Source organism: Alosa pseudoharengus, unplaced genomic scaffold (assembly GCF_046254945.1).
Source record: "Alosa pseudoharengus isolate Yale_2024_CS ecotype anadromous, Long Island Sound unplaced genomic scaffold, YU_APseudo_1.1 YU_APseudo_1.1_scf_2, whole genome shotgun sequence".
NCBI classification, from domain to species: Eukaryota; Metazoa; Chordata; class Actinopteri; order Clupeiformes; family Clupeidae; genus Alosa; species Alosa pseudoharengus.
The window spans coordinates 15,891,426-15,916,276 of NW_027468663.1; the positions used below are offsets into that span (position 1 = coordinate 15,891,426).

The following is a 24,851-nucleotide window of genomic DNA, read 5'->3' on the forward strand; positions in this document are numbered from 1 at the left end:
AGGATTTTCTGCTGGAGAAGTAAGTATGGCTCTGAGGTTTCAGGGTTGCTTTGGGTGCATTTATGTATAAAAAGGTTTATATTTCCACAGCTCACATGAATTATTACTTCATCATTCATATAATTCATAATTCATCATTGAAACAAACTCCTAGATGTTAAAAGATTGACGGTTGATATAATTTGATAGATGTACTGCACAGCAGTACATAATATGTGCTACTATCCAAAGGAAACAAATTAAGCTTCTCAACTTCCCTCCATGCCCTACTCCTGCAACTCAAATGTTCTGCTCGACACAAGATATTGGTGATTGAAGCGCCTGATTTCTGCATTTGTTTCTTTCACTTGGTGGCATTGTATCATAGTTTTTCTGCAAAATTGTTTTTGGTCTTTGGCCTGAGAGTTTATGCACAGGTGCTTGAGAAAAACCTGAGCTGTATCTGTGCAGGTTCTTGAAGTTAATTTACCCCTTATATCCGAACTCTCCTCCCCTAACAGACTGATACCGTCACAGTGTCTACCCCCTCCACACTGGGGAGCCTACTCCTTGTCAAACTGGTGAAGAAACCATATGTTTTCACGGATAATCAATGGTTCTGCTCGAAAGTTCAAGTGACAACTCCTGAATATGAAGTAGTCCACTTTCCATGTTACACCTGGCTGTCTAATGATGAAGTAATTGAGCTGAGAGCTGGTAAAGGTATGTGATGTGAGGCACAGAGGTAGACATTTGAATGCAGCAGTACTACAAAAACATACTCTAGGTTTACCTTACACCAAAATGTTACAATGTTATTGGTATAATTGACTTAATATTCAATTCAAATATTCAATATTGAAATGAACATAACAGAAGGAAAATGGAAGCCCTGTAGGAATTATATTTCCAAATCATGCTTAACATACAACTGTTGTCATATCTCCAGCCAAAAAACACTTTGAAGATAAGGACCCTGTTCTGATCAGCCACAGAAAGAAAGAGTTGGAGAAGCGTGAGAAGCTCTATCAGTGAGTCTAAAGCTCTCTCACAGCATCAGTGTGCTCATGTATTCATACAGGGATGTACAGTATTTATGATGTATGTATTTAAAATATGTAATTTAAATACAAAATAATATTTTGTAATTTATACTTTATTTGGTTACAAGTAGGCTACAAGCTACAAGTAACGCACATGAGTAAAAAAGTATTTTTTTCGTGGAACGGCAACTTTCCATATACCTTTTTCAAAACGGTACTTCTACTTTTACTCAGAACATTTTTGAGCCAGTAATCTACTCTTTACTTCGCTGCATTTTTTAATTGCCTTTTGTTACAAGTACAAGTTTATTATTGGAGGAGAAAGTATCTCGAGGGATAAAAGCGCACCTCTCCCTCGGTGTACATCGGCGTGGGAGAAAAGAAACAGGGCTGCAGAATGCATTACATTTCCCCGAGATTATAAAAGTAACTAGAAATGTAATGCCAGAGGAATTACAATAGTGGATGGAAAGCTGCTGGCTTAATGTTGGTGGGGAGATTCCTGAGAAAAAAAACATTGAATCGCTTAATCTTTGAGTTCATACAAACCCTCTTACCAAAAAACCTTGTGTGTCTGGCGTTCTAGAGATATCACACTCAAGGTGGGTTTGACCTTGACATTTGATTTCATCATTGAGTCCATACAAATGTTCACACCAAATTTGAAGCATACATGTAGCCTACGTCAAGCCGTTCTGAAGTTGTGGCACAAGCACGAAAGATGGCCTTTGGAAAATGTAGTTCAGAGAAAGCCTAATTGTATGCAATGCAATAGGATACCTGCAAAATGAGGCTTTCAGTTGGTGTTGATGACTGCTCATTCTGCACCCAGTTAACAATTAGTCATTGAATCTATGTTAAATCAACATTAGGCTACTTTGTCAACGTTAAAATCATTGAATCAACGTTGCATTGCAACATTGATTCTACATCACTTTTGCACCCTTCATTAATATTGAAGCAACGTTGAAATTCTAACTACAGATCAACAGGATTTCAATGGTATTTCCACTAAAATGAATATTGAAACAATGTTGAAAGTACAACCAAACTAAAGATCAACGTGATTTTAATGGTATTTCAATTGATATTAAACCTCAGTAAACCACTATTAGCCTAATCTGGCAAAATATTGGGAAATTCATATCCTGCTTTATCTACAGCCAGGATAAATTTGGCTAGGCCTAGGCAGAGCCATATAAAAAGAGAGTTGCGACACTCTTTGAAGTCGCCACCACGCGGTCACGTGGTTCAAGTAAGCTTCAACAGTTCCAAACAGCTCTTTGCGTGTCGTGTTATTTCAATGGGATAGACAGCAGCAAGTGCGTTATTGAACGTGAAACATTATAAACCAAAAACGAGTGTTATTACGTGTTAGCATGCTTGCATTATAGTACATTATATATTGCGAGTATAATTAGTTTGCAACATCAATCTAAAATATGTTCTTTGGTAGTTCTAACATTGAACGTTTATTTCCTTGCTGGACATTAGCTGTTATTGGATTCCTACATTTGCCTGTATCACGCTACATATACCCCCAAATCTGCACAACTTTGATCATTGTAAGACTAGCAATAAACATCTATCAAATATATAAATGGCATTCAGTAGCCTAACAGCTTAAATTTTAAAAGTTTGATCAATGCATTAAATCTGTTCAGTTCTTTTAGAGAAATAGCATAAAGGTGGGTACCACACAGCCTTGGTAACATAAACATAAAACTTGGTAAGCCATAAACATGTCAAAAACACATAGGTTAAATAAGAATCAATAACAACTTTAAATGTGAAAAATTTGATTCATACTGCAAGATAAGACACCCACTGTTTCAATAACACACTTGTAACTCAATAAGCAATCAACTATTTCAATAAAATACTTATAACTTATATTTCAGCCGGCTGGTGAGACTACAGCATGAAAAGGATGACTGATAGATATTTTCAATAGATATTTTATTTTGATATTAAGTTTTCAATGTGTGTTTAAAACAAGAACAGGAACAAATGCAAAAAAGACTGGGAGGGAGGTATGGTGACACGGCAACATAAAAAGAAGGTCTGACACTCATTTAGGTTTCCAAAAAATAAGGGTAGCCCTGTACTCTGTACACCTATAAGAGGGACATGGTAAGGAGGATGCAACATTTGGCTGGAGTCGGGAGTGTTATGGGAGGTGTGGAAGATGCTGGATCAACACAACTCCATTTGTGTAAGGGCCCCATCGTGTGGACCTCAAACATAAAAAATTATCTTATCTGACCATTCCAGTCATATATTGCACACCCTTTTTGTCCTCTGCATCCTTGGTCCTGGATAAGCAGAACAGGCACAGTGGAGAATGGAGGGAGAGAACAAAGCAGGTAACACTCAGTGTATACTTGGGACAACACATTAAGTAAGTAGCAGAAACCTAAGCAAGAGGCCATCTCCATCAAGAGGCCAGCAAGAGTTTTACATACCCATACACAGCTAACCATTTGCAAGGCTGGTTGGGGGTGCCACAAGTCCACACAAAAACTATAACAATAACAACATGAAGAATGATTTTGTTGGGGATTACTTTCAGAGTAATCTATGCCCTATTAACCTGACTACGCTTTTCAGTTATCCAAAAAAAGAAATTTGTCCTACTTACAAAGATCACTGACCTAATGAAAGGCAATGCCCTCTTGTCACGTCAGTCTCTTCCATGCAAACTTCGCTATGTATTTGACAAATTACTTGGCAGATAAAGCAATCAAAATTACACCAAGAACACCAACACGAAATGTACAATTACTGAAAACTAAATGAACTGAAACCGATCATCAGTTGGAGCAAAAACTCCTAGGCTACTATAGACGCTATACCTACTGTCCCACGACCACGCTCGTGCCACACTCGCCTACTGCTTGTGCCACTGTCCCGTTTGGAACAGTGAACAGTAGTGGCACAGGACTGGGCTGGCAAGGGACACAAGAGCCACGCACCAGTAACAACAACAATAACTTATAATTGTCTAGATTTTGCTCCTACTGCTTCCCCTGAAATTCATAATTGAAATTCCCTCGTTCACGAGTCGTGGACACTAGCCTATATCATGTCATGTTCAGCCCACGGTTCAGTTCATAACGCCATAAAACTCGCCATCTAGCAAGCTAGTCTATATCAGGTTTAAAGACAATAATCACATTAATTTCCTCCATTTTTCACCTGAAGAGCGTTAATCACAAACCCATTGATAACTAGCACATCTGAATATAGAGTTACCATGCTGTATGGAATGTATTTTATCAATGTAGCATTTAATATGAGAACAGCTTTCGAGTTCCCTCTCATAGCATGTCTAACGTTAACACTATGTATGTGAACGTAAGCTAGTAAGCTAACGCAATCAGGTTTGAAAAATATAGCATTATAAACATAATAAAAATCTGTTGACAACCAACCTATCATCTAAAGTTGCCCTACTACAATTGGCTAACCAAATCTATTTTGTCTGAAATTCATTATTGACGTAGGAACATTATCTTTAATCTAGCCTCTCTCCACATCAAGGTTTGCAGGCTAACTTTTGGCTTTAAAATTTCGGTCAACATTTAAGCTATAAATATCAGTTAAACAAGCAGCACAAAATCCCCAAAGAACAATACCAGTATCTACTAGTGCAGTTGGTATAGGAAATGCATATGACAATTAAAAAAACGTCGTACATTCGTCTACTTACCACTGACAATATCAGGCAGAAAGCAATGGAAGTGAATGGGGCTACAGCCGTGAATGTCAAAGTTTGGAACTGTTGAGCTCAGCATAAAGCGGAAGTAGCGTGGAAAAAGCGCCGCCATTGTTTCCTATGGAAGTCTATGGGAGTGTCGCAACTCTCTTTTTATATGGCTCTGGGCCTAAGTATGTCTGGTTTAGGCTACACAAGCTTGCATATATAACCATTGACAACGTCTAATCAGTTAAGCAAGTGCATTTATTCACTCTTCATCTAGAAATTCACGTGTGCTGTCCTTTCCTGCCATCCATTCAGTATAGCATCCATAGCAGTTGCAGTCAGCCTGATCCTCCAGTAGCAGAGTGAAGCGGCACCTAACAGAAATAGAAGGGGGGGAAAAGAGACAGTTAGATAAATATGTTCAACTGAACAACAAACTAACAGCTAAGCCTACAATCAAGTCATTTTATGCCACAACCATCCACTCATATAAACATAGTTCAAAACGAAGGCTAAGTTTCAGCCAGTGACAGTTTGCCATAGAAGGCCATTTCCCTCGTCAGGCCAGCTATCGCAAGGAAAGGCGGCTGACAATTTGAGTTGTGTTGCTAATTGATGGCTGCTAACGCCAGCTTGCTTGCTTACTTGTCTAGGCGAGTCGTTAAAAACAGACTTCACATAGATACTCCATTCGAATAGAACATACAATTAATTGTAACTTACATTGGGTGTGGTAGGAAAACGTCCATTTCGTCATAGTTTGTTGGACGAAGCAGACACCAAGAACGTAAACTGTCTTGAAGAGAATTGAGCAGTGTGGTTCAAAAGCGATTAATTACAGGTTGTGTAGTTTAGGGAGCGCCTGATTGTATGCAGGTGGACCCACACCTGATTACTTAAGGACCCTTCTAAATGAGCCCCCTTTGTGATGTCATATAGAAAAAAATATTTTTTAAAACATTTTTAATCACCTATTTCTCAAAAAGTATAAACTTTAAACAAATTTGAAATGATAACTCTCTTGTCCAACTCCAGACCTACACAACGGTTATTTCAACATGTCTGTACTTTAAGCGGTTAGAGCTGCATTCATTTATGAAAAGGTAAATAGCAAAGGTTATAATAAGAAGCCAGGAGATTTCAAGATAGTGGATTCCCTCCACTATAATGACTGGCCTACCGGTATGTAGAATCAATCAGGTCACGTTGTAGCCTAGGCTACTACACGGAAGTAGATGTTCTATATATCTAACAGCTCAGTAAAAGGAGTGATTTGTAGGATGGTTACTGAACGTTCTGTAGGCCAAAATCAAAACACTGGTGAACATTCTCAAGACTACCAGACGCGAGCCTCTTCTGGGTTGCCAGATGTAATGCAGACGTAGCTAACGTTAGTTGACCTGCAGCTGCTTTAACGTTTCTACAACCACATTACGGAAACAGTGAAAACAAAAAATACCTCTCTAACGTAACATATTTAACTGAAGTTAGCGATGCAGGTGAAGTTTAGCCTAAGCTACCTGTCGTGGAGAAATATGGCCAGCTCTGCGTCAGACTTGATAGTCTTCGTTTGACGTCGCCATCTCAGGAAGCTCCTCCGATGTCCACTTAATTTGTTTCTTGTTTTAATTTAGGAAATGTGCCTGCCTCTCTTAGGCTACTCGTTCATGACTACAACTGACAGCTGTTGACAGTTGGCCTTTGCTAATTTGGCAACCCAAATAGGAGGACGCGCCAGCCCATTATTAAGTATTAAGCTATTCTAGAATTAATCATTCAAAACATAAACGAAAATTCCAAGAGATTCCGCCACGTAACGCATTTTTTTCACGGGTTTTACGGGTAATGTTGTCAAATAAGCCATTACTTCAATTCATCGTGTTTCCTTATTCTCTGACAACATATGGTGATAATTTTTGGAATGGTTACAATTTATTTTCCATTATTTTCTACATACTGGTCCTTTAACACAATGGCGTCCTGCCGGCTGCTGCATTTTCTGGTGAGACAGCGTAGCAACGAGATGAGACATGACACGGAAACCTATATTAATTTCTAGCCAGCATCGTTCAACAATCACGTTGGACAAGGAAAGTAGGCCTACAAATTTGTATACAAGCAAAGTAAATGCCTCAGAAATCGAGCACACAAGTTAGAAAAAAACATTTGTTTATGTATGTTGCAGGACATGACAAAGACGGTCTGCTGAGAAAACAGATAGCCTACCCTGTTGCTCTGTCCTAGTGGATATGCCTATAGGCTATATGTAGCCTAAATGTAGGTCTACCCATAATATTGTTTTTAGGTTACATACTGTATGTATGTTCTGTATGGTGAAGTATGGCAAGCCGATTGAGTATTTATTCAGATATCTTGATATCAGGCATAATTGTCATGTACATGCAAGCCATTTCTGTCCACTAGTTAACTAGTGAGCCATTTCTGTGTGAACTAGTTAACTAGTGACAGCCAAAATGCCCACTAGTTAACTAGTAAGGCACAAATTCTCTCTAGTTAACTAGTTCATATGTTTTATATCTTACTAGTTAACTAGTAATGCTCAGCATGTTCACTATTTAACTAGTGGACATTGAAATGTGCACTAGTTAACTAGTTTAAAGACCTCTATATTTTACTAGTCAACTAGTAAGGTACAAAAATGTTTACTAGCTGACTACTGAATGTCAAATTCCCACTTGTTAACTTCCATGTAATTTGGCCAGCCGCTTGAGCATTATTCTGATATCTTGATATCAGGCCAACATGCAAGCCATTTTTGTCAACTAGTTAACTAGTGAGCTATGTTTGTGCACACTAGTTAACTAATGAGAGCCTGAAATGTCCACTAGTTAACTAGTAAAGGCCAAAATGCATACCAGTCAGCTAGTTGAAGGCTTTTGAGTCTCACTAGTTAACTAGTGACAGACAAAAATGTGCACATGTTTACTAGTGAAGGCAAAACTCCTCACTAGTTAACTAGTGAACCAGTAGGTCAATGTCACTAGTTAACTAGTGAACCATAAATGGCTTACTAGCTAGCTAGGTGATGGCAGAAAGCTCACTAGTTAACTAGTTGATGCATCCTTTGTCCAAACTAGTTAACTAGTGAGGTCATAAATGTATACTAGTAAACTAGTTCAAGCCTAAATTCACACTAGTCAGCTAGTGGTGCAGAATTAAAATTAGGAGGCGGAGAACTCTGGAAATTGAGGCTTTCTATTGGCTCCCTATGTCCAAATACAAATGACAACCAATCACAGCGCAGAATTTCACAAAATCCCACCCACAACATTTGCATGTGGCACACAAGTTAACTCATTGAGTGCCAAAAACTTAATATTACGTTTTTCCTTCCCATGCGTTGAGTGCCAAAAACGTAATATTACGTTTTTAGCTTTTTTTTTTTAAATTACGAAACTAGACACTCTTAACACACCTTATACGTGATTTTGGGAACTGTGATTAATGGAAATTAGATATATGACGATCGAAAACTCATGAAAATGCACAATCAGACATTTTATCATAACTTGGTTGCCGCTTTGGGTCGAATCAGTGACGCATGCACATCAGGTCAAAACCAGGCCATTTTCGTGGGTCTATCACTAGGTGGCAGTCTCGCCAGGTCTCGCTGATCACTTCCCGGAAAGTTTACACAAGTAAGTAACAGGCAACACTTCATATTTCATGAAAGACGTTATATCTTCTAGAAAAAAACAGCGATTTTGATGAAAACTAGCCACTGTTTAGCTTGGGATTTCTCAGGAACAGAGGCGTGTAGAAATACACGGTTTGCACCCACCGAGAGCTTAAAGAGCTTCACCTTTTAAACGAGCCATTGTATGTGTTCATAGCTATAACACAGAATATGCTGTGGCTGTACAAAAATCATCAACAATGGTCTAGATTGCTGGCACTCTAGGACAAAGCTCCTGAAAACAGCTTGGCATTCAATGAGTTAACATGCTGGCCAAAGGAACTTTAACTAGTAAACTAGTGGCTTCAATGTGACACTTACATGTAAGGCAGAACTGCTCACTAGTTAACTAGTGAAGACACAAATGCCCACTAGTTAACTAGTGAGGTCTAAAAAGTGTCACTAGTTTAGTGTGCACCAGAACACCCACTAGTGAACTAGTGATGGCAATTTCCATTCGACTAGTTAACTAGTGAGGTGCAAAAAGTGTCACTAGTTTACTCCAAAATGCCAACTCAGTGTTTTTTTCTGGGGACCCACTTTTTAAAAATGACAGACTATCGCGACCCAACTCGTGACTGTGGTAGTTAACAAACTAGATCAGTGGTTCTCAAACTTTTTCTTTCATTCCCCACTTTGATCAAGGGGGCATTCTCGAGCCACCTGTCCCTCATCGCCCTAAGAAAGTGGTAGGTCAAGCTTAAAATTGTCAAATTTATTGAAATAATGACAAGTTCTAAATATATCCTCTTCAACAGAGTTAAAATCAGCTGGTGCTGCAGACATAATAATAAATAAATACATAACACACATATTTCTGTTTTCCAGCAACATATTAGGAAGCATAGGCCATTTTACAGCATTGTACAATATATTCAATGAAATACCAACATGCTGCATTAAATGGATCCATAATCCAGTCATACTGAGAGCACTGCTGGTTGGGAAATATTTTTTAAATAAACTTTGCAGGGATGTGATGTAGGCCTATGTTTAATACATGGGATCACAAGAGTGGATCCCAATCAGACGTTTCAGCGATTTCGCTCAGAAATCTCAAATGGCATAATACTGTCGCGATCGAGGCGCCTGTCCCATACTCAAGTTCTTTTGGTGAATGCAGTAATCTTATTTGCTAGGTGAGGTAGGTGCTTGTCTTTGCCTTGTAACTGGACATTTAACTCAAATGTATCGCTAAGATATATCAAATATATCGCTAAGATAGGCCAGCTTCGTCAAGAAATTATTAGTGAACGTGCTTGCAGATTCAAACATGCGCTCTTCCTCCAAGAAGAGGCGACTCGGAGCTCAAACACGCGCGACAGCACTTTACCTCGGGAAAGCCACCTTGCCTCGCTGTGAAACAGTAGGCTACAGCCTTTTGGTCAGCTACCATCTCTTCACAATGATGAAATTCACCACTCTCACAACAACGTTCAAAATCTCATGTAGGTCGGGACCAGTGTTGGGGAGTAACGGAATACATGTACCGGCGTTACGTATTCAGAATACAAATTATGAGTAACTGTATTCCGATACAGTTACAAGTTAAATAGTTGGTATTTAGAATACAGTTACATTGTTGAAATCAATGGATTACGTGACGATACTTATCTGTTTCATAAGTTTGTTCACTCTCTAAATAAATGAAGGCAACTCCATTTCCCAGAAGCTCCTGAAAGCTATGATTAAATTGTTTACATGTTTAAATCCAAGCCCTGCCGTCTTGCACTAGCCTCAAAACGCAGCCAGCGCGCATTATGGAAGCGTCATCGGAGACCCTGAAATGACTGTTTGCACAGCAAATTGAGTAAAGTAAGTGGAGGTAACTCCTGTTCCTCACTGATCGTGGTTCCTGATGTCTGTTCAAAGGATATTTTCCCAAGTATTAATAGCTCAGGCTACCTCGGCCAATCGGTTACACAGTTTGCTAAGCAATAAGCAAAGCCTAGTTCACGTGTTGATTTAGACCTAGGCTACAATAAAACCAATCTCTAAAATAGGCACTGCATTCTAAGTTTTTTATTCTAACTTAAAATAGCTTTATAGATTATTATTTTTTCTAGATCTACATTCATGTGTACAGTTGAGACACCTTAAATATCTTGCTTGCACAGCAAGCCCAAGTTGTGCCCTCTTTGATCATGGAAAATGTGAACGACACAAGTATCTCCCATCCAAGGATATCGGCAAATGTTTTTTTTTCAAAAGTAAGAACTTCACTTCACCATGCACCTTCGACAATGAATAGCTCATTACACTTATGTTACTGTTAAACGTAACTGGTATCGTTACAAACATTATTCTGTGTCCTAAAAACTGGCATATTTTATTGCATAAGGTCGTTGCAAAATCTAGAGAAATGTGTGAGGTGGTCAGCGGGGGACAATTGAGACATACATTGGATCGATAATTTCTGGCTACGCCCTTAAAGTAGCCTATTTATTTGTTTATTTTAATTAGCCTAGTCGCCCGCTGTCGTTTTAATGGTCACCTTGCTATTTTAAAGTTTTATCAGGTAGCTTAGTTGACTTTACATTCTCCTATGTGGGCCTAACACTTCAGACATTTGGAACAGAAGAACACACCAGAATAGGCCTGTTTAGTAGTAGGCCTAAGCAGGATTTGATGGCCGCATTCCTACACTTATAAAATGCAATTCAATGCGGAAGTAATCTAAGTATTCAGAAGGAATACGTTACAGATTACATTTTTGGGCATGTATTCTGTATTCTGTAACGGAATACGTTTTGAAAGTAACCCTCCCAACACTGCTAGTTAATTATGGCATGCATATTTTGTCCACTAGTTAACTAGTTACACCTAAAAAGAGAAACAAGCTGACCGTTTTTGTCCACTAACTAGTGGAACAATTGAAGTCTCACTAGTTTGCATGTGTGGCAGTGAAGCAGCTCACCAGTGTTGCCAACTCTCGCGAGACAACTAAGCAACTCTCACCTCAAAAAGAAGCCCAAAAGAAGCCCAATGCGCTTTAACACAGCCTGTCACAGCCTTAACAGCGCCTATTTGTATAATGAGTGAAACAATACTTTCCAAAGCCAAAACTATCATTTATTTTACATTGTATTAAAACATTTGCCCCGCAAAAATTAGGCTATATTAAACTCATTGCAAATGTAACAACATAGGCTACACATTCACACACGTGTGTGTGTGTGTTTGTGTGTGTGAGTGAGAGAGAGGTGTGTAGGCTATTCCTGTGGTTTATTACGAATATGAATCAAACAGTAACAATAAAAAAAATCAACAATAAAAATTGGACCAATAGGCCTAACCCACATGGAAATTATTACCCCGGCTTGTATTTGGGGACCGGTCTTTATTTGTTCGAATCAAGATGCCCCTGGCTATTATCAGAGGCCCGGCTATAAATAGAGAATATAATCTCGGCCATAATTTGAGGATTTGTATGGCCATAGGATCTGCTGAGTGTTCAGGGTATAACCTACATTGAAGACAGGTATTTTTGTACTCCTGCATTTGTGAAAATAATTCCGTTCACACCTGATGACGAAAACAGCCATAGGTTCCGAACTCATTGATCAAACAGGTGACCAAATCAGAGATTCCAAACCAACAAGGGAACAGCGTGAAGCAATGCAAAACGTCGCAAAAGTTTGAAAAGATTTCGGTGTGTAGACCTCGAACAGCTGTAGCGATTGTCTGGAAAAAGAATGATAGTTTTAGATGTGCAAACTGTTACACGGGAATCATATACGCAGGCCTACGGAAATTTTCATTCAGATTTGCGCAAGAAATGCTGGTGAAACATGGAGTCGCATTTTCAAAGTCTTTTTTCTCGCATTGACCTGACCCTTGTTCTGACTTAGACCTCCCCTTAAATTGATTATTGTGACTTCATTTGAGCAAAGTAAGAGTCTGCAAATAACACCCTTAAATATCATGCTAGAAAAGTTCCATCAGCGCTGGCGCTCGTTTAGCATGGTTGATGTGCGCAAAGGTTTGGCCTGACCATGCACGGCATTTCAGAATGTCATTTCAAGACAGCTCGTTTACCTGGAAAAGTCGGAATACTATGACGTCTTTTGCCGGGATGGAGAACAACTCCAGTCCACGCAGAGCAGAACAAGGAGGTAGTTATATGAACTCTTATTAGCCCGCGCTGCCATCCTCAGAGAATTTACAGCGAATTGCATGGGCAGCCCCTTTGACAGCACGTCAGTCCATAATTCTTTGAATTCGCCTTACTGTCACTTAATGTCACGATGTAGGCAAACGACCATGCATGGAAATAAACGGGTTAGACAGTACAACTGGTTGTTCAAATGAAAATTTTAGGCTATGGTATATGGGCGATTGATTAGGATAGGCCTATGCGAAAATCGGAATAGCTGTTAATTTAACCTACACTATGAAGTGTTTTACAAATAAATAATAAAACATCCAGAAACAGATTTTCTATTAGCCTAACTCTGCGTTCATGATGTGTATGATAGAAATTTCATACAAACTTATTTGGAGTCGATTAAGCAAAGTTATTGCAGAGTTTAGGACATCATAGGCAGTGAAGCACAACACGATGATGAAACGTCTCGAAAATCGCCTCTGATTATCACACACATCACAGTCTACCCTGATAGCATAGGCCATATAGGCGAAATCTTAGCTGAATGAGGGATATTGTCGGCGCAGCAGGCTGCATTGTCTCACTGGATTTGCTCATACAGGCTCAGACGAAACATGTGTCGCCCGACCCATCAGTTCGCGCGTTGTATGGGCAATCTAGAAGTCAGGGAGAGGACCAAGCAAACAGCTTCGAAAACCTCACAAACAAACTATGCCTGGAAATGTTAGTCAATTGAAATGTAGAAAAACCGAGTCGTGTATTATTTTTATTTTTAAGCAACCACGTTTTCAAAAACAAGCCCAAAAAACCGCAACCCGCGACTCCACATTTTTCCAAGCGACTTTCTGTAAAAACAAGCCCAAAGTCGCGTATTATAAGCGGACTTGGCAACTATGCAGCTCACTAGTTAACTAGTGCCTGAAACGGCTATTATGCAAATTCGAATGAGAGGGTGGGTAGAAGACTCCAATTCACACGGCGGCCATCTTGTTTTGACGTCATGCTCAGGGTGGGAAGTTCGAGTTCTGTACGGTTGTGTTTGTATCAGTTACGAATATGTCTGCTGTGTGCCTGGGTGTAATTCCTACTACAAAAGACGGGAAAAAGACAAAACACGTTCGTTCCACCGGTTCCTGACAGACACCAGATTGAAGAGAGAGTGGATTTCAAAAATTAGAAGAGACATCGGTACATTTTCCCAGGTAAGTGCATAATTATCTAGCTAGCCAACCGGTTAGCTTAACCTCAGGCTAATGTTAGTTATAAAGATAGCCACTGTGTAACGTTATCATGCTACTTGTTAGATCAAACGCAAACATGATGTCGTTTTGTTTATGTATGGTAACGTTACGATGATGCCTTGATAGAAATGACACGTCTCAAGCAGTAAGCTTGTCTTTTGCTGACTTCAGGGAAAGCCCTGGTCACTGTATGTAGGCTAACTGCAGCTAACGGGCAGGCTGTTTGTTGTTCGTGGAGATTAACGTTACGTCCAACACAAACGTTTGTGCCAAACATTTCACTGAGCAGTGTTTTGTGCACCATGATGAGGCTGGAAAAACGTGCCTCCTGCCAGGAAGTGTCCTGTTCGCTTGGACAAAAACGACTCATAAAAGACCAATGCGAATTAGAGGGAGAGAGGTCAGTTAGTGAAAATTGTTTCACACGTCTCCTAATGTCATGTTTAGCCTAGGTCTGTCAGAAAGAGTTGATTTATTCAGTTGTGCAAGAACTAATGTTTTATTATTACATACACAGCAATGAACCTGCTGGAGAGACAGAAGATGCCAGTGTAAGCTTAGACCTGGCTGGAGTTGACACTGGGTAAGACACTTATAAAGTATATTTCCTATGTCCATCTTGCAAAATATCACACAGCTACTGCATAAGACATAGGCTATGTGTAGCAGCAGGATATAACATGTAATCTCCATTAATGAAACAAATTCACTGTAGTAGGTTACATGGTATACTATATAACGTACGTGATACACATGCAGTTGGAACTGAACGTTTTTGATTTGTCATTATCTCCTATAGTGCAGACCAAGTTGTTAAGCCAGCACCCCACTCTGACCATGACTATGCTGAACTCTCAGTCCCTGGAAGAGCAGCTAGAAGCAGCACGGAAGGAGATAGCCCGCCTTACGCAGGAGAATACCATCCTCAAGGCATCCTGTTTCAGCTTGAAGCAAAAATGATTCAAAGTTCTGGACATTCTACACTGGATTTCGGGTGAATAATTATCAAACATGAAGTCTTTTTCTACAGTGTTGTTACTATAGTACTTTCTACAGTATTAGCAATACTTTGGACACACTCATACAGTAATTTATTTTCCTTGTGCATTAACATTGTGCTGATCTCTGTATTGTACAGTAAAAATAAAAGGCGTCGATTTTTTATTTTCTGTTTTCTTCTATTCTATACTTATATTTTTTTTATAGGACTATGAGACACAGATCATTGTTCTTGTCCCTTCAGCCAACGGCAGAGGGCATGTTTTTTAGGCATGGAGTTATGTCAGTCATGACATTTCACATTCTTAACTGGAAATGAAATAAACTGAATAGATTCTAAAGCAACACAATGTAGTTATTTTACTTGTAATGCATTTAAACTTTGGCTTTAAAAATGTTGATGCTACATTAGCTTACAACATGGACATCAATAAGGTGAACACAGTAGCTACAGACTTAATAAGACAGCATCAAAGTGCACTCTCTCCAGATAGTAGGCTAATCCTCCTGGCACATTACAAAAAAAAAATTAAACCATTTTGCTCCTGTAAGAGCCATCTGTCCAATGACTTGTGAATGATATTCATGGCCATGCTTGAAGGAGAAGGTTCTATCCACTGTTCTTCTCAGGTATGAGCAGTTTGACTCTCTTGGTTTGGGCATTTGATTTCAAGTAGGCCATGGCCATAATCTTTTTTACTCAACTGTGACAACTGTAGGTCTTGTTGGATTTGACCTTGTTAATTTTTAAGAGTGACAGGTTTGGGCCCTAGGCCTAATTCTCAAGAAGGGATGTGCCAAGTTTGCGGTAAGGAGGTCTTACATTTGGTTAGGGGGACTGATTTGTATCCTAATTTAGAGTAATGAGCAAGAGTATACAGGAGGCCAACAAGGTGTGAGCAGTGCCCGAGACGTGCTTCACAGGCACAGCTGGTTTGTTGAATCCGCTGATCAATTCAACCTGGAAAAAAAAAGAAAATATATTTAAAACTAGTTCATGGCTAAGTATTTATGCAAAGTCTGTTGCTCAGACCACACACAAAGTGTTAAGTTCATCTAGGGAAAAAATATATAGTATGCTAATTTGACATCATTAGCCTGTACCCTGTAAGCTGGCTCATTTTGGGGTATGCCTTCGCCCTGACCCTGACAATATTGGCATTAGTCCCACCCTCCTCAACCCTGACTGAAAGCAGAACATAACTTGCATTAGTAGACAACTTCGCCTTTGTTAAATCTCCGCGAAAATAAGCCAATAAAATGAAAGGATAAACAGGGAGATAAGCTACGACGTGGGTTGCACAAAAAAAAAAAACATAAACTATAGCCTAGTTTAGTTAGGAAGACAGCCTGACCGGCTAACAGAGTATTCTACTGTGATACAAGAAGAACATCTCGAATCTGTCGGCAGTTTAAGGCTAACGATAACACTTAGAAGCTACGTTACCTAGAGCAGTGTTTTTCAACCTTTTTTGTGCCACGGCACACTTTTGACACTTAAAATGTCCCACGACACACTAACATCCTGTGTGAAGAAAAAATAAACATACCATAGCCTAAAATTTCAAGATATGACCTTATTATGGCTTCTATGCAAGACTTGCTCAATAAAACAAGCGCCCTCTGTTTCATTTGTAGGTGACTATATCTAATTTAATTGTTGTTATTAACTGGATATGTGATGATTCTGTGAATACTGGAAATGGGGCCCCCGTTGTACAATGCCTGCATACCACAAATAGTGCAATCATACAATCAATGAGAGCATGTGGTTATAAATTCTTTGATGCAACAGTTGCTTTTCTGGACCAGTGAGTGACATTTGGGTAATTTTCTGCGGCACACCTGATGATCTCTCACGGCACACTAGTGTGCCCCGGCACAGTGGTTGAAAAACACTGACCTAGAGCTCAAAATCCAATAGTATGTGAAACGGTCTCATGGCTACTAAAATCAGGCTGGTTTAAATGCAAGCCTGAGTTGTTCTGAACAGAAATGATAGACAAGGCCGTGCCTTAATACAGGTTTATCGGTGCAACCCAGTTAATAAAGTGGTATTAAGTTAGCAGTTAGCCATATCGTCTTACCTTTAACATCGTGGATATAACGTTCAATCCAGTTGCTGTATCCTTTTTTCTTAATTCATTTAGAGGTGCTGACCTGTTCATCTGTCCATGTTTCGATTTCTTGGCATGTCAAGACTGGTAGATAGGTTACGTTTTTGGACCATCTTGCCATAATTAGCTAATCACAAACACCTGACAGCGGACAGTTTTTGAGCTATTTGTTTGGACTTCCCCAGAGGATTCCCACCCTGAGCATGACGTCATAGAAAGATGGCCGCCGTGTGAATATGGTGAATTGGGTATTATGTAAGAATCCCACCCAGTCTAAATGTAAATTTAGGCCTACTGTTCATAACCTCGATCAGGTCCTGATGGGTGCCCCTAGTGGCTAAAGTGACACACTGCTCTGCAACGGTACTTCAGATAGTAAAGCAGAGCCTGCAGTATGCAGTATCTCATATTCTGTCAAAATGGTTTTTAATAATAACAGGGAAACCCCAAGCTTTAACAAGTGAGCTCTTAGTGATCCACACCAAAGATTCAAGGGATCATTTTAATATTATTCTTTGTTTATTGTTGCTAGGCAACCACAGACATAAATGTATCCATTCAGTCGCACTTTTCTGATTAATAACTGAAAAACAAAAGATTGTACAAATTAACTGCACATTGTTTCAAAAGTAATTAAAAGCTCAAAGATCAAGAAAAAAACTTCATGCACTTCTAAGAAATTGAACCCTGGTCACATGATCTCCTGCTGCTTAACCACTTGAGCTAGTTTTGCCACATCAGCAATGCTATCATCAATGTTCGTGTTACCAGAGAATGTCTAATAGGAAGAGAATTGGCACTGTCTGTTTACTTCCGGTTTCTGGACTGGTTGCAGTTCCTCCTCAGATTCCACTTGAGGGCGCTCACAGGCGAGTGCAGAATGCATGGAGGTCTATGGAGCTTTACCCCTCAATATCCACTTTTCTCTGGATATAATTTTTTGAGTAGTAATTTGAATGTTGCATTCGCTAGGAGAGGCAAAGAAAATACACACTGTTGATTGTTATATTTTTTGAAGTCACCTAAGTCTATTAAAAAGCCTTTCAAATATGTCAATGACATCATTCATTAGCACAATGCTAGCGTGAAATGGGCAACAACGACCCAACCTGTAAGAAATGAAAAGGACATAAGTACTCGTTCATTCAACTTTAGATCTAAAATCTATATTGAACTTCCGTAAACTACAATAAAATCTACGATTCTTCCACGACAAGCAGGTGAAAGAGATACATTTAGCCGTCTAGCTCCATAGACCCCCATTCAACCTGCACTCGCCCGCGATCACCCCCAGTGGAATTCTAATGGAACTGCAACCAATGTCGATACAATGAGGCTTAATAGGAAGTGCCAAGGCTCTCCGTAGACGGGCTCTGGTGTTACTGAAACGTTTTGTTGCTAGGCAACCATATACAAATGCCTCCAGTTTTATCGCGATTTTCAGACTAATAACTGAAAAACTAAAGATTGTAGACATTAACTGAACGAAGATTACAGCAATACACCACAACTTTGCCACTAGACATGTTATCAAAACATATTTTTATGCTCAAACGATCTTAGTTTATAAAAGTTTGCTCTTAGAACAGCCTGGACGAAGTCAGCCATGTTTTCTAGGTTTCTGAGTCCTAAATGGACCATTCAAAATCCTTGTTCCGCCTTCTTCATTGGCATGCAAGTGCGACATTGCGCACTAACTAGTGGCCAATGTTAAGTCACACTAGTTAACTAGTTGCACAAAATGCCAGCCGTTTGTGTATTTATTCAAATTCCACTAGTTTACTAGTGTGAGGGGCATTTTTCTCCTGCTAGTTCATTATGGACAGTGTTTTGTCCTCACTAGCTAACATGTAAGGCTCAAAATGCCCTCTATAAGCTAGTGAAAGGCATTGTAATGCAGATATGCTCACTAGTTAACTAGTGAGCATGTCCTGTTCCATTACTAGTGAACTAGTAAGGCCAAACATGCCAACTAGTTAACTAGTGAAGGCCAATTTGTCACTAGTTAACTAGTAAGAGTACATTTTGCATTACTAGTGAACTAGATAGCTCCAAAAACAGCCACTAGTGTGTGTCTTGTGCGCACTAGTTAACAAGTGAGCTGCTTCACTGCCCCACATGCAAACTAGTGAGACTTAAATTGTTCCACTAGTTAACTAGTGGACAAAAACGGTCAGCTTGTTTGTGTTTTTAGGTGTAACTAGTTAACTAGTGAACAAAATATGCATGCCACTAGTTAACAAGTAAGGCCCACAACACCCTCACTAGTAAACTAGTGGGTATTTTGGCCTTTACATGTTAACAAGTGACAATTTTGGCATCTCACTAGTTAACTAGTGGGGCTGAAATGGCCTTCACTAGTTAACTAGTGGGCATTTTGGGGCACACTAGTAAATAGTGACACTTTTTGCACCTCACTAGTTAACTAGTTTTGCCTTCACTAGTAAACATGTGCACATTTTTGGCTGTCACTATTAACTAGTGAGACCCAAAAGCCGTCAACTAGCTGACTGGTATGCACTTTGGCCTTTACTAGTTAACTAGTAGACATTTCTGGCTGTCACTAGTTAACTAGTGAAGCTAAAATGTGTTCACTAGTTAACTAGTGAGCCTTTTGGCTCCCACTAGTTAACTAGTGTGCATATTTTGGCCCTCACTAGTTAACTAGTTCACACAAACATGGCTCACTAGTTAACTAGTTGACAAAAATGGCTTACATGTACATGACAATTATGCCTGATATCAAGATATCAGAATAAATGCTCAATCAGCTTGCCATAGTGAAGTTATAACCAGACTTCTATCAATGCAAAGCAGAAGAATCAGCTGGCAATCGATTTGAAGTGACTGCTTTTCAACCCGTAGCCACTTAGGGATCTATCATGACATTCTAAAAGTGCATCGTCACTCATCAAAAGTCTATTCAAATTTAGTAGGATGTCCAGTTCACATTGGGAGGGGTTTCGTTATCAAACGTGGAGTGCATGGCGCAACAAGGTGTTCCTAGGTTTTTTAATCAGTCATATGGGTGTGTTTGGGGCGTAACATCATTTAAACCAATGAGAATGACATCTGTAATGTTCTTTAACGGCGCAAAGTGTGATATGTCAAATAAATGCATCGGTATTTTGGCATTCAACGGCGCATTTGAAGGAGGCTGCTTGCGAGACCGTATGAAATAGTCATTCTTAAACCATGCTTTACTAAAACCTAGCATAGCCTTCACGCATTTGCACTCGTCTTATATTTGAACTCATTGGCAAAGTGAAACTAACTTCACCAAGGTGTCAGTCAACGACAAGACAGTTATATGCAGTTACTTTCACTATTGACTGACAATGGGTTACCATCGAAAACATAGGCTGGAAAAAGCAACACTTACCCTAATATTGCTCAAATGACTGAATAAAACAACATTTATCCTGCAGAGGAGTTGCTTATATCTTGTGACAGTGCGTCTTCAGCTGTGCTCCATACGTGTCTCTCGCCTCTCCCCTAATCACTTTTAACCGTCATTACCAATTTGCAAATGAAGGTGAATAACTACTCATCATGAAATGTACAGTATTTCGTAATATCTTTATTCTAATTATGTTTCCCATTGTAATCGTGCAATTTGTAATGTTTTGCATGGACGTGCGCTGGTGTGCGTTCATGAATGATAGAAGGATGGTGCGTGCACCTGCCAATATGACTGTTGACAATGTGCTCTTAAAATAACATATAAACAACTCGCCATAGACTTCTGACCAGGTGTACAATAGCGATTTTTAGACAATGCGCCAGGCCCCTCCCTAGGTTGTTAATTGCCACACCCCTGGGCGCATTGTTTAAAAAATAAACGTGCAAAATACCGAATTAAACTTTGCGTGGGTGGAAAACGCGTTTTACGCCATGCGCTGGTGTGCAAAATACAGCCCTTTATGCTTATTCTGGCTATGACAAGATAGCCTACACAAGTGTGTCAGATAATATTAAAGTATATTAAATAAAATATATTTGAAATTGGCTGTTAAAATATGTTTGTCTATATATGATTAGCCTACAAAGAAGGAGAAAAGCAAATTGGCTTTTAAAGGACCATCAAAAATATAAAAATGTAAAAAAGTTAAGAAGGAAGATCCAAGGTCTAACAGGAGCCAAGGAGCAGGACCGGAGCACTCAATGCTTTAACGTTTTTTTATTATTCCTGTTAGACCTTGGATCTTCCTTCTTGACTTCTAGCGAGCACCAACCAGGCTGAAGCGCAAGTGACCCCCTTCTAATGTAAAAAAGTTACTTGTTATTTGAGTAATTTATTAACAAAGTACTTTTTTTACTTTTACTTGAGTAGATTTCTCAGATGGCAATATTTACTGTTACTCAAGTCATTTTTGAAGGGAGTAGTTGTACTTTTACTTGAGTAAAAGTACAAGCGGAGGGTTGCTGGTTCGAACCCTGACCAGTAGGCACGGCTGAAGTGCCCTTGAGCAAGGCACCTAACCCTTCACTGCTCCCCCAGGCAGCTTACTGCGCCGGGATTAGTGTGTGCTTCACCTCACTGTGTGTTCACTGTGTGCTGAGTGTGTTTCACTAATTCACGGATTGGGATAAATGCAGAGACCAAATTTCCCTCACGGGATCAAAAGAGTATGTATACTATACTTATACTTAAGTGGATATATAACCAGCATTAATTGATGGCTTTTACATGTTTCCATTTGAGGTGCTTGTACATTTAATTTAATCATACAGAACCAATGAAAAAGAGAAAGGGTCTAAAAGGCTAAAATCCATGGTCACTGGCGATTAGTTTAAACAGATTTCTGGCAGTCCACATTGGGTGTGGTTTAGTTATGAAATGTTATCAAACGTCCGGCGCCTAGTGCAAGAAGGTGGGTCTTATGTTTCAGGCATGGGTGTGCATGGGTGGGCTTATTTGTAGGCGAACTTTAGAGGTCTATAGCAATTTTTAGATAATGCGCCAGAACCCACCTTAGGTCGTTAATTGCCACACCCCTGAGTGCATTGCTCAATAAAAGAGACGGGCATGGCGAAAAACTCGAGTGCACAATAGGAATACGTGTTGCGTTGTGATGATTATACGCTTTGCACCGTGCTTTTGACTGTCATGATAGGGCCCAAAGGCAGAGCAGTGAGTTGCTAACACATAAAATGCTTTGGATGATGTTCATACATGTATCTTCTCTCTCTCTCTCTCCTTCCCCCTTTCCTAGATGGAAGCCGTTCATGGAGGGTTTGCCTGACATTATCAAAGCTCAGGAAGTTTCTGATCTTCCAGAGGAGATAAGATTCTCTTTTACTAAGAATGCAGAAATGCTCTTCACCAAAATGGAAATGTGTGTTTATTTTTTTTATTTTCATACCAAAAATGTGGGTATTTGTGCTTGGGATCTACAGTGACAATGCCCTTCCTGTCCACATTTCTACAGTCTGGCCGTACTCAGATTGAAGGGGTTGATCAATCAGACCAGTCAGTGGTCCAGAATTGAGGACATCAAAAAAGCGCTTGGATGGCACAGGACTCCCATTTCAGGTGACAAAAAAAAATATTATTATTAAATTATTGTTTCTTAAACTCTCAATGGTTATTGTATTGGGTTATATGGGCATTGTTTCTGCCCAGAAAGCAAGGTAAAGTATAACAAATGCCATTTTATGATCATGAGATGACTGGCATACTTGGTTTTCCTCTATGCTGTGAAGGGTACATTGAAGATCACTGGAAGGAGGATGACTTTTTTGGCTACCAACTCCTAAATGGCTACAACCCCATGGCAATCCAACGTTGCAACGAGCTACCTTCCAAATTCGCGGTTACCAGTGAGATGGTGCAGCCTTTCCTGAAGTCAGGAAAGCTCTCAGTGGAAATGAAGGTTGGATAAGTAGAGTGAAGGCTGTGGAGTCAAGGCCATAGATAGTGTGTGTTTGTGTATGTTTGTGTGCGTGTGTGTGTGTGTGTGTGTGTGTGTGTCTGCCTGTCTGTGTGTATTAAAGAAGTAACGAATATATGAGCGGGGAGATGAAGGCACTTATAGTGAAAAATGTTTTTGAATTTAATGTTGCAGACTCTTTTGCAACTGCTTCAGACATCTGCTTTGCTTATCACACAGCTTAGTCATTGTCTGTATCAAATATGACAGTAGGTCTAATGTAGTCCTGAATAGCCCACAGACATAGGCCCTATGACTGTAACTTACAGTAAACTTAAGGGCTCTATTTTGACGATCAGAAGCTTATTCTTCGCGGCGCAAAGCTTATTCATATTACACTTCCTATTCCTATCTTACACCCTCTAAAAATCATTATGTGACAGGTTGGGTATGGGGGAGATAATTAAATTGAATAGCCTACTGAAATATAAAATTCATTTTATGAGCTTATGAAATATTATTTAAATATTTATTATTTAAAGAAATATAAATAATTTAATGAAATATTTATTAAATAATTGTTTTTAAAGTATTTATAGATAATGACATAATATCTATAATGACATAATATAAATATATTATAAGATAATGACATAAGAACAACCTTTTTGCGCCAAGCGCCTGACAATTGATAACAAAACCACCCCATGTGGCCTGGACACACCCCTAAATGTATTTACATTTTTTTTCAGTTGCTAAAACACTAAAACCCATTGGCTGAAGAAAGTTCTCAGTTGCTTGAACTCATTAAGCTAATTGTTCAGTCTGTTGTCAATACTTAAACCATTTCACATGGTAAAACACAATTTCCAGATCTCACTTACAATGTTTAACAAAACTTTGAACAAATTCTCATTCTCAAAACACATTCTGTACTCTAATGCACATGCATCCATTGGTAAACACAAGTGGCAAAAATGAAATAGAAATAGACATACACATGTCATTGATTAAACACAACCACTCAAAATTGATGTCACTTGTTTCAAATGATGTGACAAAACCAATATAAGCCAATTCAGAGCAAACAGGTTGTTGAAGGTGGAAATGAGAATGGATAGAAGAAACTATATGAGAGGACGAGGACAAGTGCATATGCGAGGTGGGGAACGAAGAGGAAGGGGAGGATGGCAAGGAAGATTTTTATTGGACACTGTAGTACAGTGCATTGTAGGCTGTATACTGTACAGTACTGTAAACAAATTATATGGCCCTGAACATTGTGCTTTCCATTTGTTTACAGTACTGACTGCTCAATAGATTTTGACTGGTTGCAAGTTCATATCAACAAAGAACAAGAATCAAAGGACATGTTTGTGAGATGCAGGGTACTGTAAAAATAGGGGTACAAGGATGAGAAAGAACAAAAAAAGGCAAAGAGCAAAGCAAAGTACTGTAGTAATTTCTACTTGATGTTTTCATTCATCAAAAAACAATGACAGAAAAATATGAATTTTTTTTTTAGATTAAAAATGTACTTCTGTTTTGAACAATGTGTTTTCTATTTTCTGGTGTATTGTTTGCTGACTGCTTGATAATATCATTTTGAACACTTTGTTTATGATTTGAGAGCAGTGTTTGATTTTGAGCACAAGTAAAGCTGTTTTGAAGCGAAAGTTTCCTTTTGAGCACAGGTAAAACTGTTTTGAGGCGAAAGTTTGCTTTTGTAAAAGGAGTTAGAGGTTTTGTAAATAGTGCTTGAAGCTGAGGTTTTGTGTTTAATGTTTTAAGAAAATGGAGCAAGGTTTCAGAAATTGTGTTTTAGCAATTGAGAAAAACTAAGCTTTTCGCCACTGACCATACATTTTAGATTGCCAAGATAGAGCCCGCAGTCTATAACCACAGTTAGCTATATCATCTCCAGAAAACAAAATCAATTTATTACCATTGTTCTCACACAAAATAAGATGAGGAAAAAACTTTTGCATAATTTATTTAGTCATAATTTTATTTCATAAAGACAATGTGCCGTGACCGAGATTTTAGCTCTGTAACCCATTTGCATCTGTCCTCCCTGGGACCATGGAA

General features: G+C 39.1%; 1 protein-coding gene and 1 long non-coding RNA gene across 2 annotated transcripts in view; one reads left to right on the forward strand and one right to left on the reverse strand.

Annotated features, from left to right (window-relative positions):
• Positions 1-24,851, forward strand: part of LOC143133959 (hydroperoxide isomerase ALOXE3-like) — a 58,001-nt gene that overhangs the window by 29,388 nt on the left and 3,762 nt on the right. Inside the window, exons 3-5 of the mRNA XM_076293962.1 lie at positions 22,107-22,229; positions 22,323-22,426; positions 22,597-22,766. Coding sequence (XP_076150077.1) covers positions 22,120-22,229; positions 22,323-22,426; positions 22,597-22,766 — 384 coding nt within the window. The 5' untranslated portion in view covers positions 22,107-22,119. The remainder of the gene's footprint in view (positions 1-22,106; positions 22,230-22,322; positions 22,427-22,596; positions 22,767-24,851) is intronic.
• Positions 3,307-4,900, reverse strand: LOC143133960 (uncharacterized). The gene is made up of 3 exons (XR_012988572.1): positions 4,735-4,900; positions 3,488-3,545; positions 3,307-3,337 (listed from the first exon to the last, which is right to left on the reverse strand). It is a non-coding gene; the product is annotated as an uncharacterized LOC143133960 (long non-coding RNA).